The sequence below is a fragment of the Lepisosteus platostomus genome, chromosome 14, assembly GCF_059453375.1.
Source record: "Lepisosteus platostomus isolate fLepPlt1 chromosome 14, fLepPlt1.hap1, whole genome shotgun sequence".
Taxonomy (NCBI): domain Eukaryota; kingdom Metazoa; phylum Chordata; class Actinopteri; order Semionotiformes; family Lepisosteidae; genus Lepisosteus; species Lepisosteus platostomus.
The window spans coordinates 3,348,434-3,364,085 of NC_142624.1; the positions used below are offsets into that span (position 1 = coordinate 3,348,434).

At 47.9% G+C, this 15,652-nt stretch overlaps 1 protein-coding gene across 6 annotated transcripts in view; it reads left to right on the forward strand.

Moving 5' to 3' along the window:
• Positions 1 to 12,833, forward strand: part of mgat3b (beta-1,4-mannosyl-glycoprotein 4-beta-N-acetylglucosaminyltransferase b) — a 55,283-nt gene extending 42,450 nt beyond the window's left edge. For all 6 annotated transcript variants that reach the window (XM_088606557.1, XM_088606561.1, XM_088606558.1 and 3 more), the window contains exon 3: positions 1,041 to 12,833. In XM_088606557.1, the coding sequence (XP_088462683.1) occupies positions 1,041 to 2,387 (1,347 nt within the window). In that variant the 3' untranslated portion in view covers positions 2,388 to 12,833. The remainder of the gene's footprint in view (positions 1 to 1,040) is intronic.
• Positions 12,834 to 15,652: the final 2,819 nt, after the last annotated feature.

Consider the following 15,652-nt stretch of genomic DNA (forward strand, 5'->3'; position numbering starts at 1 on the left):
ACAATAGGAATAAAAGAGCTCAAAGCAGAGGTTACCTTATTCATCTCTGTGGGTATAAAGTCACGCTCCTTGGCTGCAGTCTGGATATTTTCCGTTCTTTATAATGACCTAGATCAGCTCATCACTTGCCCCACAATGTCCAACTGCTCCCTCAGTATAAAAGAGACAGAGCAGATTTGGTGCTGTAAATAGTGGCGCAATAAAAAGATCACTTGGAGATAAAGTACTGAGGGAGTGGCGGTGCCTCATTCTTATCTCTGTGCATTAGCAATGCTGTAGGCAGTTTCATCTTATATGTGCATATGTTAGAATCTTATTCCCTTAGCTGGTAGAAGATGTTTTCAGAACCCCTTTTGGGATTCTGTGGGTGTATCAGACCGCTGGAAACTGTATTTTTCAGAGAAGCCCAAAATGCTCTGCTCAGTTTCTTTTTTTTTTAGATATAACAGTGGTGCTTTCCAGCAGTCATTCGTCTTCCTAGCTCTTCAGTGTTCATGTTCAGAGTGTTTCGCCGCCGTGTAGATTCTGGTTTGTTCTCAAGCTACATGCGTACTTTAGCAATGTCTTTCATAATATGGGTCACAGATTCCCCCCCCCCCAAAAAAAACAGATTTAAGTGTCTTGCAACAGGTCTGTTTCTGCAACAGAGCAGAAGAATGACCTTTTCACTTTTTGCTTAACATTTTCTGGTTGAATGCCTTGTCCGTTTAATAGCGAATCAGTAAACTGTTTAAAATGACGTGAAAATAAAATAAATCTCAAATTAGGCCACCATAAGCAGTACGAAAAGACCTTTTTAGCCCACCAAGCCCATTTGGTGGTTAATAGATATTGTAATTGATCCCAGGATCTCTTTCTTGAAGGAAGCCAAGTTATTGACAGCATGGCTGGGCAGCTTGCTTGCCTGAAGAATTGGCTCCTTTTCTCAGTTTGAAATGTATTGGCACATAGTTTCTGCTTGGGTCAGCTGGGTTAATTATGTCCAAGCCTGGGAGTCGTGGACTTTTAAAGCTTTACCCAAAATATCGTCTCCTCCGCAGGAAAACTGGATCCAAAAGCAGAATCGTAACCTGGCTCCGGATCTCCAGAAAAACAAGGAACTGCCACGAATGACCCTCCCGGATCCTAGAGGGCCCCTGGGAGACCTCCACCGCCGCAGTTTCGAGCTCCGGGACGATCCCAACCACTACTTCGTCCACACGAAAGCCGGGGCCCTGTGTTTCAGGCAGGGCACGGAGATGGCGGTCCCGAAGTCCGCAGACGACCGCGCGAAGGGTAGTGCACGGAAGATCTTGGAGCAGCCGGAGCTACAGGGAGGAGGAGGAGGAGCCAAGCCCAAGAGGGGCAAGCGGCTGGTGAAGTGCGTGTGCCGGCCCGGTTGGCACGGCCCGTACTGCGGGGTCCCCACCATGGTGTACCACTCCAACCTGCCTACCAAGGAGCGCCTGGCCCCGCGGGAGGTGCCCCGCCGGGTCATCAACGCCATCAACGTCAACCACGAGTTCGACCTGCTGCAGGTGCGCTTCCACGAGCTGGCCGAGGCCGTGGACCTCTTCATGGTGTGCGAGTCCAACTTCACGGCGTACGGCGAGAGCCGGCCCCTCCACTTCCTGCACCGCTTGCTCAACGGCACCTACGACTACGTCCGGCACAAAATCCTCTACATCTTCCTGGACCACTTCCCCGATGGGGGGCGGCAGGACGGCTGGATCGCCGACGACTACCTCCGCACCTACCTGACGCGCGACGGGATGAGCCGGGTGGCGGGGGTGCGGCCGGACGACGTCTTCATCATCAACGACGCGGACGAGATCCCGGCCAAGGAGGGGGTGCTCTTCCTCAAGCTCTTCGACGGCTGGACGGAGCCCTTCGCCATCCACATGCGCAAATCCCTGTACGGCTTCTTCTGGAAGCAGCTGGGCTCGCTGGAGGTGGTGTCGGGCTGCACGACGGGCATGCTACGCGCGGTCTACGACAACGACGGCATCAAGCTCCGCCGCCGGGAGTACTACACCATGCCGGGCTTCCGGCGCTACGAGAACGAGACCGGCCACATCCTGGTCCAGTGGTCCATCGGCAGCCCCTTCCACTTCGCCGGCTGGCACTGCTCCTGGTGCTTCACCCCGGAGGGGATCTACTTCAAGCTGGTGTCGGCCCAGAACGGGGACTTCCCGCGCTGGGGCGACTACGAGGACAAGAGGGACCTGAACTACATCCGGGAGCTGATCCGCACGGGGGGCTGGTTCGACGGCTCGGTGCAGGAGTACCCTCCCTCGGACCCAAAGGAGCACATGTACGCTCCCAAGTACCTGCTCGAGAACTACGACCGGTTCCGCTACATGCTCGAGAACCCCTACGCCAAGCAGGGGAAACTGTCCGGAGGGTAAGGGGGGAGTTACACATGCACTTAACCCGGAAGTAAACATCATGTGGAAGAGAAGCGGACAGCTGTTGTCTCGACCCAGGCACGCAGGGGAGGATTCAGAGACCTCTGTTTTTTTGCTGGCCCAGCCTCCCTTTAACCTCCTCGTCATGGTTTTCCCTTCCCGCGACCACAAGTACAAAATCGGACTTTGGCGGTGTGCGTCAGTGAGGGCGAGGGAGTTATCGGTGGCGTCTGGGCTTCGCATCGGCCGGGAAGGCGGGAGGGGTACGTCGGAAAGCAGGCAATGGCGCCCATGGAGTATGATAGCTTATTTTGTTTCTTTTCGGGGACTGGCGGTTTATCACAGACCTCCGTTGGACTTGTTGGGTTTTTCTTTGCCCCCTTCTCGCTCTCCCCCTGCTGCATCCACCCGCCCCTTCAGCTGAGCAGGGGGTCGAAGGGTCGCTGGCACTGACATCACTTCCTGTTTCAGAGCCAGTGGCGCGTGCGTGCGTGTGTGGCTGTTTTGGCATGGTTCTCATAGCACTTTGGGGTGTAGTGGCTGCACTTGCAGGGTGTAGACCTTAGGAAAATGTTTTAGTCAGTGTGTCGGGAGGGGGGGGTGGGGAGTTGATTCGTGTTGCCAGAAAGTCAGCCAACCCCACTCCCGAATACAGTCCACGCTTCCTGAGACCAGAGCTAAAGTGTTTGTTTTTCATTCATTCATTTCTCCTTTTGGTGGTCAAAGTCCAGCAGGTTGCATTGGTGTGGCTCAAGAGCTGTGACACATCAGGTGACTGTAGGCAATACCAGTGGCCGGTCAGAGTCGGGGGCAAGGGTGAACCGGCCAGAGTGGCGATACGGTCTCTCGACTGAAGGCCCAGGCAAGCTGGACTTTTCTGAGCTGGGAGAAGGTGAATCTGAGGGATGCGCGTCGCCCGGTGGAGGGCGATGGTGGTGAAGTGTGTGTCTCGCTCGTCCTGCGGGGTGCGTCACCCGTAGGAGACGTGGGGGAGGGAGAGGGAACAGCCCTGCTGTCCGGGAAGATTAGAACTCCAGGAGCTGTGGGGAAATCGCAAGGGTCTCTTCTGCCTTTTTCCCCCCTCACTGTCCCCCTCCTCCGTTTCTTATCCTCTGTGGCTTCCTGTGAACCGACCGTCTGCGTGCTTGCTCGTCCCCTCCTGCGCAGATGATGCAAAACCCTTCTAATAATAAACCACGAGATGGGAGCGGGTTTCTGTGTTGTCCTTGCCAGAGCTGTGACGGTCATCCGGGCCAAAACGAGATTTGCCTCATCAAGCCAACTCGATGCTCAGGAATCGCTCTGCTGTTGGCAGATAACCGCGTGGGGCCTTGTGCTCTCCGACGGAGACGTGATAGTGCAGGCTTTCTTATTGTGATTTTATTAGCAGAACAGGAACACATTTTTTTTTTCTATCGATTTAGCATTTTGTCAGCCTCCCTGTGGAGGTTTTGCAAGAGCCAGCTCTTGATCTTAACTTATGATATGTAGCTTGTTTTCTTGGGCACTTAAATAGACAATGCACTGGAGCAGGTCTTTGAATGAAAACCCTGGTTCTTAAATTTAAATTAAAATTAAAGTGTAACCCCGGTGGCAAATATTCATATTATAGTCTTTGAAGTTTCCTTGCTACTTAAGTTCAGGGAGGAAAAAGGTAAACCTGTTACCCTCCTCTTTAAATACAGAATCATTAATTGATTATCCATCTTATTAGTGCATAGGGAATTTTAAATTGATTATCATGCCGATATTCAAGAAACCCAATTCACACGTCATACGTTAGCCTGCTTTGAAAGCGGAGTCATTTTCTTTATACGCTGAGGTCCGTCAGTGCAGTCCTAATGAAACGTGGTTCTTTAATTAAGTTTGGCTCAATTTGCCTTCCTGTCTCGACTCGCTTAAGCAAATTTGAAACGGCATGGACTTGCATATGCTTGTTCTCCACAAACCACCAGCACAATCCGGTAAAGAGGAGACAGTTTGCACTGTGCATTATTAATGATAATGCAATGCAGTCCACTAAGACTCTTAAGCAGCTTGCACATTCTTTAACCCTTCTCATTATTTGAATGGTGGGCGTGCAGCCTTTGAAACAGGCATCTGGGATCATGCATGCAATGAAAACACAAACAGAATACTGTGTGCTCAAAGCTGAAAGCAAACTGTTCCTGTGTGCACAAGAGGAGCTCCTCACAGAAGAGGAAACACAGCTGAGGCTGTGTTTGACCGGCTGAATGCAGTGCAACAGTTTCAGTGCCATCAACCCATTTTGTTTGCACACATTTGGTTTTACTGCACATGCCTCTGGCCTGAGTCTCGGCTCCTGCTTTCCTCTTTAGGTCACCAGTAAGGGGGGGACTTGCAATCCAGCCCAGGTTTTCCCCAGTAGATGAGGGGGGAAATCATCCTGACAGCTCGATCTGTGTGCGCTGCTCAGTGTGCTCACCTGCTCGCTGTTGGGTCGCCTCTTGTCAGCGCTGATAAATCTTCACAGACTGGCTTCACTGTCCCCCTAGTGAGCACGCACTGTGGCTGTTTAAGCAGATGGAGAGAAATGTACCTTTGTTAGTGTTCTGAATTTTCCCTGGCGATTTCCACAACTCTATTTTTTAGATTGTTATATATATACAGCATTGTGCAGAACTGTATGTACAGTGCCCCACTGCTTCAGTAGTTTTTTTTAATTTGCTTTCAGTCACAAGGAATCACGAATAGCGATCAGGGCTATTGCTGTCCATTTGGATATACTATTGTATATACTGCCCACTGGAATGATTCATCTGTGACGTCAGGAATCGCACTGGCTCAGATCATCTTGAGCCTGGTGCAGTAGAAAGGATAGCTACTGTCTTGCAGCTAAAGAGGATGTGGTGATCTGGTCCTGCACACTAAGGTTAAGCAAACTGCCTGTTTTCCCGGAGCAGTGAAGCACTATAAATTTGATGATGGGTACCACTAAAACCATAGGCTTCTTATAGCAACACAATCACTTTTTTCCCCTGTATTTTAATCATAAAACATATGACATATCTATAGAGATAATAAACTGTCTATGCATAAATGCAAAAATCATTTACTCAATTCCATCAAAGACGTCACTCAGAATGAAATGTATTGAACCTCCCATTACTGAATGTCATCAGATCAACAACACTCCTGCCTGTTTATTAATGACGGTGCTTGTCGGTGAGTTTTTGAGTGATGAAGAATATAGAATTGGAGCACTTGTGATTTAGAAATGCAGGTGAAGGCTGTGCCCCGGGATGCGATCCTGTGACAAGTGGTAGAATGTATCGCTGGGATACTCGCTTTATTCTTCACTTGAGAAAGTCACTGAGAACTTGTAAAAGGTGACTTTTAAAAGTGTCTCAGTGCACAGCATTTGAATGGAGCTAAATGACAAAAGAGCTGACAAGGCGGTCCTTTCACAGTTTCCTCACTTGTTAATATGATTCTCTTGGTGCAGAGGCTAAAAATGTTCTGGACAGTAACAGCTGTCTCTCTGTTACCATGAGAGTCTCTGTTACTGGAAGGTTTTTTTTTTCCTCCTCTTTCTTCTGTCAGAGGCAGAACTAAAGCAGAGGTGACTGTGCTCAAAGAGAACCCCAGCCCAGCAAGGGTTCAAAGGTCACCTCTAAATCATCTTGTGCTGGGAACAGCGTCATTATGATTGGTTGATCAGGGAATGTGTTTGATCTGTTGATTTTACAGATCGCTTAGTTCAAAACCCGGACAAACCCGTTCCCTTAATGGAACAGTCACTGGACCAGCAGCAGTTTGGTTAGTATGGGTTTGCCCGACCTTTAAATCAAGATCACATGGGATGCACTGAAGTTACCTGCGAGAAACAAATAGTATTTGTTTACCCTGTATATTGATACACTAAGGAATAATAAATTATGAGCAAACATGCTGCTGACGTTTAATGCTTGCACATTGGTTCAAGGAGGACACAGAAATATGTGGACAGCAGATGGGGGAGGGCTGCAGTTTTGTCACTGGGTTTAACAATCGGTTCCTTAGGAGTCTTTCTTCTGTGAGTTTGCCAACTATATTCCCCAGAAGGAGCCGATCAATCAGTAGCCTAAAAGTTTATTTTGTTGTGTTAGGTAGAGGTGGTCTATTAAGGAAAAAAAGGCATCACAGAGGACATCTTTTGTTTGACATTGCCAATGAAATGCACAAAACCAAGCCTCCTAAGGCTTGATGATGTTGGGGACGAATCCTCCAGTTTTAACATCCGATTCCGGCTTTTGATGCAACGAAAAAGATGTAGTGGGCCGCCTCATCTTTTTGTCTGCATCGCAATATCTCAAACCAGCAGTCGTCAAGGGTTGTCATCTGCCGAAAGGGACAAGGATATTCGTGCAGGATCTGTTTGCTTCTGCTGCTTTTTGATGTTAAGGCCGCTTCCCAGCGGTTTAGTATTGTTGACGCTGCTGGCCGAGTCGTGGGGTGAGGGATTTACTCTGCCCTGGTCACATTCCCCTCTGGCTCCATGCTCCATCTATATATAGTGCGCGGAGAGGGACGTTACCCGATAACGTCCTTGTCAAATGATCACTGGGAAGCGATGGCAGCGTGCCGAAAGGCCCCCTCCAAATATAACCGGTCGATCGGACAGGCGGGTTGTAGATCAAGCACTGCAGGGGTAGCTGGAAGACAGCTCGGTAACTCGGAGCAGATTAGAGCACCAGTCGCCGCGCGGGTGCCGGCAGGAGCCGGGGGTTCTGCACCTCCAAAAAAAAAAGAAAGTATCGACGACCGGGAGCCCACGGTGATTTTTAAGCTCTTGGGTTCGAATAGCAACTAGAAGATGCTGCCTCTTTCAAGAAGACGTTTGGTAGCTAGTGGTGAGTTTTGATTTCTCCTGTTAGGCTGCTTGTGACCCGGGCAAGTCCTCTGTGTGGCGCAGCCCATAATGTTTCTAGAGGTCTTGAGTGTCGCCCGTTTAGAGGGGCTGGAGCGATCCAAGAGAAACGGCCATGGGGGACAAGCAAGAAAAGAGTTGAACGAGAAAATAATGGTAAGAGAGCATCTTCTGCAGTTTGCTCAGTCTGGCTGAGGTCTCGGGACATGATGGGCGATGGGATGGCTTTCGTCTGGACCATGTTTCTGCATCCCTCCACCAGCATGAGCATACTGTGCATCCCCAGCTGAGGAGCCAGGACTTCCATCAGAGCCACCGTGTAAGTGGACAAAGTTGTAGCGGGCCACCCCCAGAGCATTGTGGGAATGCCAAAGAGGGCGTCTTTCAAAAAGGCTCCCCCCCGCAAGCCAAGGGGGCTTATGAAGACGAGCCACTGTTTCTGTTCTCATCTTGGGAGAGAGGGGGGGTTTGATGCAGGATTGGATCAGGGCAAGAGTCTCTTCCGTTGGCACCCTCGCCCTGAGCTCATACTCCAGCTGGGGATGCATCCTTGGATTGTGTGAGGGGGCTTGGAGGGTGGAGGTGGATGTGGAATGTGTCAAAGCTCTTCAGATCTGCTGTGGAAAACCAAAACAAAAAATGGAACTCAAGGAGGTCTGTGAAAGTCGGGATTATATGTTTTTATTTTTACAGTTAATTGGATTGTTCACCTCTCACCGTTTGTCGTTAACCATTTTCGTTTTTGTCCTTTTTTTTAACATTCTTAATTTATTGTGGATTTTTAAAAGGGAAAAGAAAAAGACCAAACTGTGGACAGGTGACAGGGAGGCCTGGCGTGTTGTCATGACTACGACCACTAGCTCTGTGTGTGGCATCCCTGATCTCGTGTGTTGTTGTTTTTGTGCGTTTCTCAGCTTGGGTAGGAATAGTGAAGGTGTGTGTGTGGGGGGGGGAGGGGGGTGTAATTGTGTGGAAAGATGGGAGCAACTTTGTTGACAGTCTTTAACCGTTAATACGGCAAGGCTTTGTGATAAGTGTCTGGTATCCCAAAACCTGACTTATGCACATTCAAGACAACCATGTGAAAAAAGCATCCAGCATTGATTGTGTTGGAATTGTGTTGTGTTTTGTTTATGACGACAACATGCAGCCTGGCCACTCTGTGCTGACCAATGGAAGGGGATTTATAGCACATCCTGTCTGGATGCTTTACTGCAACTCTCGTCACTCAGGCCTCTCCAGGTCCTGTTTTCTGCACAGCCTGGTTTCTAAGCTTGTTGCATAACCAAGTCTGGGAGACGATGCCGAAGCTTGCACCAGCAGCTGGGATTCACTGGGATTGCTCAAGAAACAGCTTGGATCAGTTTCTGGAATTCACTCTGTGGCGAACAGGAGGAGAAGGCTTTTCCCATCCTGTTCTCATTCTTGTATATATTTATAAAAGGGCGGAGTGGTGGCCAAGGATCTGCGCTGGTGGCTGGAAGGTTGCCGGTTCGTATCCCGTGGCCGGTAGAGGAATCCTACTCCGTTGGGCCCCTGAGCAAGGCCCTTCACCCCAACTGCTCCAGGGGCGGCCGTATAAATGGCTGACCCTGCGCTCTGACCCCCAAGCCTCTCTCCCTGCCTGTGTGTCTCATGGAGAGCAGGCTGGGGTCTGCGAAAAGACAAATTCCTAATGCAAGAAATTGTATATGGCCAATAAAATGATCTTATCTCTTATAAAGGCCCCTCTCCCTCTATGTTCCCTGCCTTTCTGCGGTCTGCACGCTTCACTCCCCCTAGTGGTCACAAACTCTTACTGGCGTTGGTTTCCATTCTGCGCCCCCATCCCGAGCTTTTGAAAGGTAGGGCTTCCAGGGTGAAGAAAAGTTACAGAAAATCTCATTTCCTTTGAAATAATTTTGGGAAGTGCATGGCGTAAAACCTTGCACAGCTCACGGGTTTCTGCCTGATGGGTTAGCCAGCAGAGCTCTTAAGCAGCCCTGCCTATAACGCACATTACTGAGGCCTCCCCTTGAATTGCTGCTCGTTTCCTGTGCTTGTCAGAACCCTGCAGCCCTGGTGTAGCCTTGCCGCGATCTGCTGCCTACATGCTATCGACCTGTGGTTCCTTGCAACACCAGGAGGTCAAGGGAGCACCCTGGGTTATGAAATAGCCTTAGCCCGCAGTGAGATCAGCAAAGAGGTGCAGCAAAGTGAAATCGTGCTGGACTGCAAGACGGATCTTTCTCGTTTGAGGAAAGCAGCCCTGCGGAGGCCAACGGCGATGGGCGACTGCGAGAATCCCTTCATCTCGCCAGCTTGCCATTTTAATGAGGTGGGAAGGCAGTCCAGTGAGTGTGCTGTCAAGCCCCGGTCTCTGGGAGTCGGTTCTGTGTAGAAGTGGCCAGGCGGTGCGTTTCTGATGTGGGTACCGCTCGTTCTGAACAGGCTGGCTGAGTGCGTGCGCTGTGGCGTCACAGTAGATCATGCCCTCCGTGTCCTTCCTGGTTGATGCCCAGCGGAAGAGGAGGTGTCTACGCACTGATCGGTTGTCAGACTCGCTGTACGCCGCCCTCACTGACTGCTTGGAGCAGTGTGGCAAGCAGAGGCTGACGCACAAGCTGCGGCGCATCAAAACCAGGCAGGCCTGCCTATCGCATTGTTCCAGGCCCCACGGAACTCGCAACACACACCACAAAGAGCGCGACCATCTAAAAATAGGGAACAGGGTGCATGCACTGTAAACTTCTGTTTGTGACTCAGTCGTAGGAATTGTGACTGTGGGCAGATTTGTAGCAGGATGTGGGTGTGGGCTTGGCTCGGGACGCCGAGGTTAATGAAGGGCTGTTCACATTTCAGTGCTTGTTCTTTTAACTCCTAAAATCGAATCAGTAGTGTTGGATCTTACTTTTAATTACCCAGTGGCATCACCTGCTGCAGACCACGAGATTCACGAGCTGCACGATAGTTGTGCAGTTCAGACCCAACTATTTTCATCCATATGACAAAGCAAAAAGAGCTCCATCGTAGTTGTTAGTGATCCTGGTAATGGAAAAGAAAGAAAGGGACTGGTTCAGTGTTTCTATCCAAGCAGAATGCTAAAGCTTTCTTCCTTCTGCAATTAAGTAATGTGGCGTTTTTAGGTTTTATGGCCTGAATACGAAAATAAATGGTAAACTGAGAAGAACAAACTCTGTAGTGTAAATAGCCCTTTGCATTTTTGACAGACTGTGTAAGTACCCCTAGTTTCTCATCCCTACTGGTAAAACGAGGCCAGTTCGTGGGTCTGATGTACTATACTGGTGCGTGTGGAGAGAGTCTGGTGGAGCACACGTGGGATCACCTGTGAGAGGCCTCCCAGACTGGGTGGTGTGATAGACCCAAGGATGAGGTGGTTCTGGGATCCATACTTTTCAGATCGCCTTTACTGGAGGGTTTGACTCTCCAGTATGGATTAAATTAGGAAGCAGTCCATTAAAATAAAAGAACACTCTAACGAGACAGGGGATCCGTTGTCTTTCCATGTCATAGTCACTCTGCATTTTAGCAGTACCTGGCGGTGATGGCCACAAAAACAATTCTGGTCAGTTGGCACCACTCTGCACATTGTCACACTGACGTAGAGGCCTGTGCAGTTTTTTTTTTTGACTCGTCGGTTTAGGAGGATGGGGCTCAGGCTGCATGACTTTATAATAAGGGACAAGACGTTGATCGCCCTCTTCAAATCCTGACTCTTGATCACGATGAGCAAACTGATTTCAGAATTTGGAGTGCTTTTTGTCACCGTTCATCAGTGCTGAAAAGCTTCCCACGATAGATGTGAAGGAATTGGGGGGGAGGCACATCTGGAAGGGACGGAACTAGTTGTTTTTTTTGGGTTCATCATAAACCATACCTGTTAATCTTGCTGAACTGTAGAAATGGCAAAATCCTGGTGTTGGCACATTCCTAAAGTTCTGTGAGCTGCTGATAGAGGAAATACCACACGCTAGTGTGTTTTTAACACTCAAATGTGAATCACCGATTTGTATAATTGCTTTTCTAGAATGTTTTTTTTATAATGTCTGTTACTCTTTGGTCAGTTACCCTTTTGTCCTGCTATGGCCCTGCTTGTACTCCCATTTCGTTAAAGCCCAGCTGTGGATGTCAAAGGGCGACATCTAGTCTGAAGTCCCTAGTACAAATAGAATATTTGTTAGCCACCACTGGATCTCAACCTGGCAAAGGGCATGGATTTTTACTTATCCATTTTTCTGTGGTCAATTAGTCCAGCCTGTGCAAGTTCGATTGGTCAGTCTGTCTGCCAATAGACCTTCAGTGGTGTCTTCTATGGTCTGTGTAGCTATGTAGCTTTGTTCATGCATTGCGTTGTATTCTCTCAACCATCTTTTCTGGGAGAAGGCAAAGTACCAACATTTATTTCTCCACTGTGGGTTTTTTATAGTGTTGATTCCAATTGTTTACAGCCCCTGTTCTTAAAGTCCTCCTTTTATCAGCTGTGAATCTGTGCTCTGTGCACGCCCAGTGGTTTCTGCATCAAGTGCACAACCTTCAGACAAGGAATGCGTGTAAACCTTTCACCACCGCAGTCCTGCAGTGCTGGGGTGCCTCGTCATTCTGGGACCGCTTCGAACAAGCTCGAAAGTTTGAAATTTCAAGATGTGCAAATCGAGTGTCGCACAATCCCAAAGGAGTTGGCCCATGCAAAATGCACTTTACTGTGGTTTCTTTGCGTACTCCTTTCACAGCCTGGTTTGTGTGGTGTTGATATTTACTATGTGCATGAACGATTCCAGAAAAAAAAACTTGCACATCCTGCTCCACAGGAAGTGTTGTGGGGGAAGCAAATTAGCGTTGCACATTCTAATCTTTCCTTTCTTTCCACTTTTTTTTGTCAATTTGTGAGTGATTGGCCACCTTGTCAAGTAACTGAAGTGGATGTGCCAACACAGAAATGAAATCCTACATGAAGATTTTCTTTTCCCTGGTCTTTCCGGTGATTTAATGTCTTGATGGATTATTTGTGTGTCGTACGTAGATACCCACTGTGCTGTTTTCCGGGCTAACAGATGCCTTACAGAAAAAAAAACAATAGTTTCTGCAAAAAAAAAGCTTCTCAAAGCAGATTTTGCATTCATTTTGCATTTGCATTCATCATCATTTTGTCATTTCCTCTTGTCCTGTCAGAAGCAAGTTTATATTTTCTAACCAATCGGATGTACACTGTACACAAATGCTCTGCTTTGGAATATTATGTTTAAAATTTCCTTTCGAAAAATGTCCCAGCATTACATGGCCAAATGGGTGGATTGCTGTTGCCTCTGATTTGTGCCAGTTTGTTTAAAAGGGAAAAGCCACTTGCAATCAGTGAAGCGATTTTGGCTGTTGTATGCACAGCTGACAGAAAAAGACATTTTACTAAAAACAAATTAAGGAATATTTTTTCTTCTACCATTAACAAGGAAGAGTGTAAATTTCCGAATACGTGAGTAAATAAAAAAGGCTATTGTTCTGTATATGAATGGCTGTATGTTAACCTTGAAAAACAAAATGAATTCTATGAAAAGAAATATAATAAATTAATTTTAAACTTTTGCAGTGGTACGTCTTTTTTCTCACCCAAATAGCCACCTTGCCTTTATTCATATATTTAGTGGTAAACGTTGATATGTTTTAGTTTGATTGTATCTGTGCAGAGCTGTCTCACTGGCTTGTGCTGTATTTTTTTTAGAATTGGCTGTTCGATGGGTGTCTGCAGGTGTGGCACGACTGTGATTCTACCAAATGAAGGATCTCGATTAACTCGCTGAATCTAGGCGCTGGGTGCAGGGTAGGACTGATCAGCCGGGGCAACTCGCCACTCCTGCAAATTGCCAGGTGGCCGCGGAGAATTCCGCAAAGAGATGTCACTCCTCCAATCGGCAGCGAGCCTGCTTGTGTGGCTTTATAGCAAGGCATGATGGGTAGGTGGGCGGGGCAGAAGACGATCCGGCCTGCAACTCCCAGTGCTTCCAGCTTTGGTACAAGGATTGTCGCGCATGAGTCCAGACATGAAGATCAATCTGTAAGTATGAATGGGCTAAAATTATAGTGATGCAGAATAAGTTCACCGGTGTAGAACAGTGTCACTGGGGTGAACTGAGTGGTTCCCAAACCTCCTGGGTAGAAATCAAGGTGGATGTAACGATTCCAGAGTTAAACTAATTGACTAATTGATGCCGTTTTTTGATGGGCGGGGGAAAAAGCTGTGAGCTTGGGGTTATTGCGGTGGCAGTTGCTCATTGTTTTATTGAGGTTAGGGCTCTAGACTGTGATCCAGGGTTCTGGGGCTTTCATGCTTTGAGTAGGGCCCCTGCTGCTGACCTCTTGAACACAGCATTTCTTGTGCGGTGCTCCAGTAAATGCTTTGCTTTGTTTTGGGATACAGCAGGTCTCCATTATAAGTGAGAATGTGCTCTAAACTGATTAACTGGGTCATTAAGGTTGAGCAAGGTGATGTGGTGGTTGGCGGTAATGATTCGTAATTCAAGAGCATGTCTGTGTGGAGTCTGCATGTTCTGTTCTGGTTAATCCAGGGCATTCTGGGTCCCTCCCACTTGCAGTTTGACACTCAGGTAAGGTTTGACTGGCTGCTCAAACGTTGTCCCTTTCCAGTGGGACAGGACTTTCAGGGGGGTTTCCCATATGGATGGGGGGCATGAAGGGTTGTTATCCGTAAAAACTACAGCACTATAAAGAAATGACCCAGGTGGAATTTGACTTCTCTGATGTTCTGAAAAACTGAAAGCGTTGTGTGATAATAGAAGAATTATCTTCATTTTACCTGGCATATAATCCACGTCCCGAACAAACCCCTGCCATTTTAAGGAGGTTTATTTCCGAATGTGATCTCAAGGTGTTGTTAATGTTCGGTTAAAACTGTGATTGGGGGTGATTTTTTTTTTTCCAGCTCCAGTTCGCTGAACATTTCCCCTTCCATTCGATTTTTATAAGATGCCCTTGATTCAAGGCACGATTCGCCCAGAATACGTTTCAAGGACCCCAGAGAGGAAAACGTTTAAGAATTATTCCGATAATCATGCCTCATTTTGTTAATTGAGAGCTCGGGGTAAGTGGGGGTGGGGAACGAGACAGAATTCACGGCGTCCCTTCCGGGGAATTGGACTTGGGATCCGTCTGCGTTGCTGTTGTTGATGATCATTTTTCTAATGAGCTCTTCCTGCCATGAGAGAGAACTGATGGCTCTTCTGAGACTCTGATCCACTGCGGGCAGCCTTCCCGCTGGAGACTGAAATAATTGAGAGGGCGCTATGCCCCCCCTAGTTTGCCTGAAGTAGAAAACGAGCGCTGGGGACAGTTTCAGAGGGGCGAGGGGGAGTCTACCTGCAATGCGGCCGTCAACCCCTAGATGGCGCTGTAAACAAACAAGAATCTGCTCGGAACTAAAATTATTCAAACGTGAGATGAAATTCGTAGAAACTGTAGAAATTCGTAGAGATACTTTATTGTTCCAAAACTGCGGAAATGTCTCTTTGGTTTTCCCCATAAGACGTATATTAAACATTGGACACAAAAAGCCAAACAGAATCACTTAAGTCACATACAGGTGAATTAAATCATTACAACAGTACATCATAAACAAGGAGTGGTTTAACTTGCATTCATTAATAAGTTTTGTTTTGGCTTCAGTGTATTAAGAGTAGCGCTTTCGAGGTAAAATGGTGATTTATGCTGTTTATTCTCAGGATATGTAGATATCCAGCGTCTGCTGGAAGAATGTCTAAATTATTTATCTCGTCATCTTTTACTGCAGCGTCTCTTCCGGTTTTCTGAATGTCCTGTCTGAAAGATGAGGCGGAAACGGGTCAAGGAAGGTGCTCAGAGCAGCACACCCGAGCATCGGCGATTTCACCTGGCGTACTGATCCCCTCCCTCCGGGATCTCGCCCTGGCCTCTCCGCCCGTGAGCAGGAGAAGACGGTTTGTCCCAGTTGGGTTTCATGCTGAACTGACCCAGGTGCAGTCGAAGCACTTGTGTTTCTCTTATCTTTTTTTTTTTTTGGCATGGAATAAACCTTTTCTTGTTCCTTTGCAGCCTGCGCATGCTGACGCAGCTACGGACTCGAATTACGTTTTAGAGAGATATGGTATTAAACGGGCAATGTGTTCGTGTTTCCAGATGCATGTAAGCCATTATAGTTTCACGTGCATCGAATGCACTTTTTATATCCCCACTTAAATACTACGTTTTCTTGTGTTTCGTAGTGCTGCAGTGAAGGTATTTGTTTATACACAGTTCTGGTGTGAGGGCCCAGCTCTCCCTCAGTCAGAGCGTGCTGTGATTGTCTTGTAGTTAATGGACCATCTTACCTTGAGGTTTTCGCCCTACACTGAACTACTGGTAGGCTGGATCG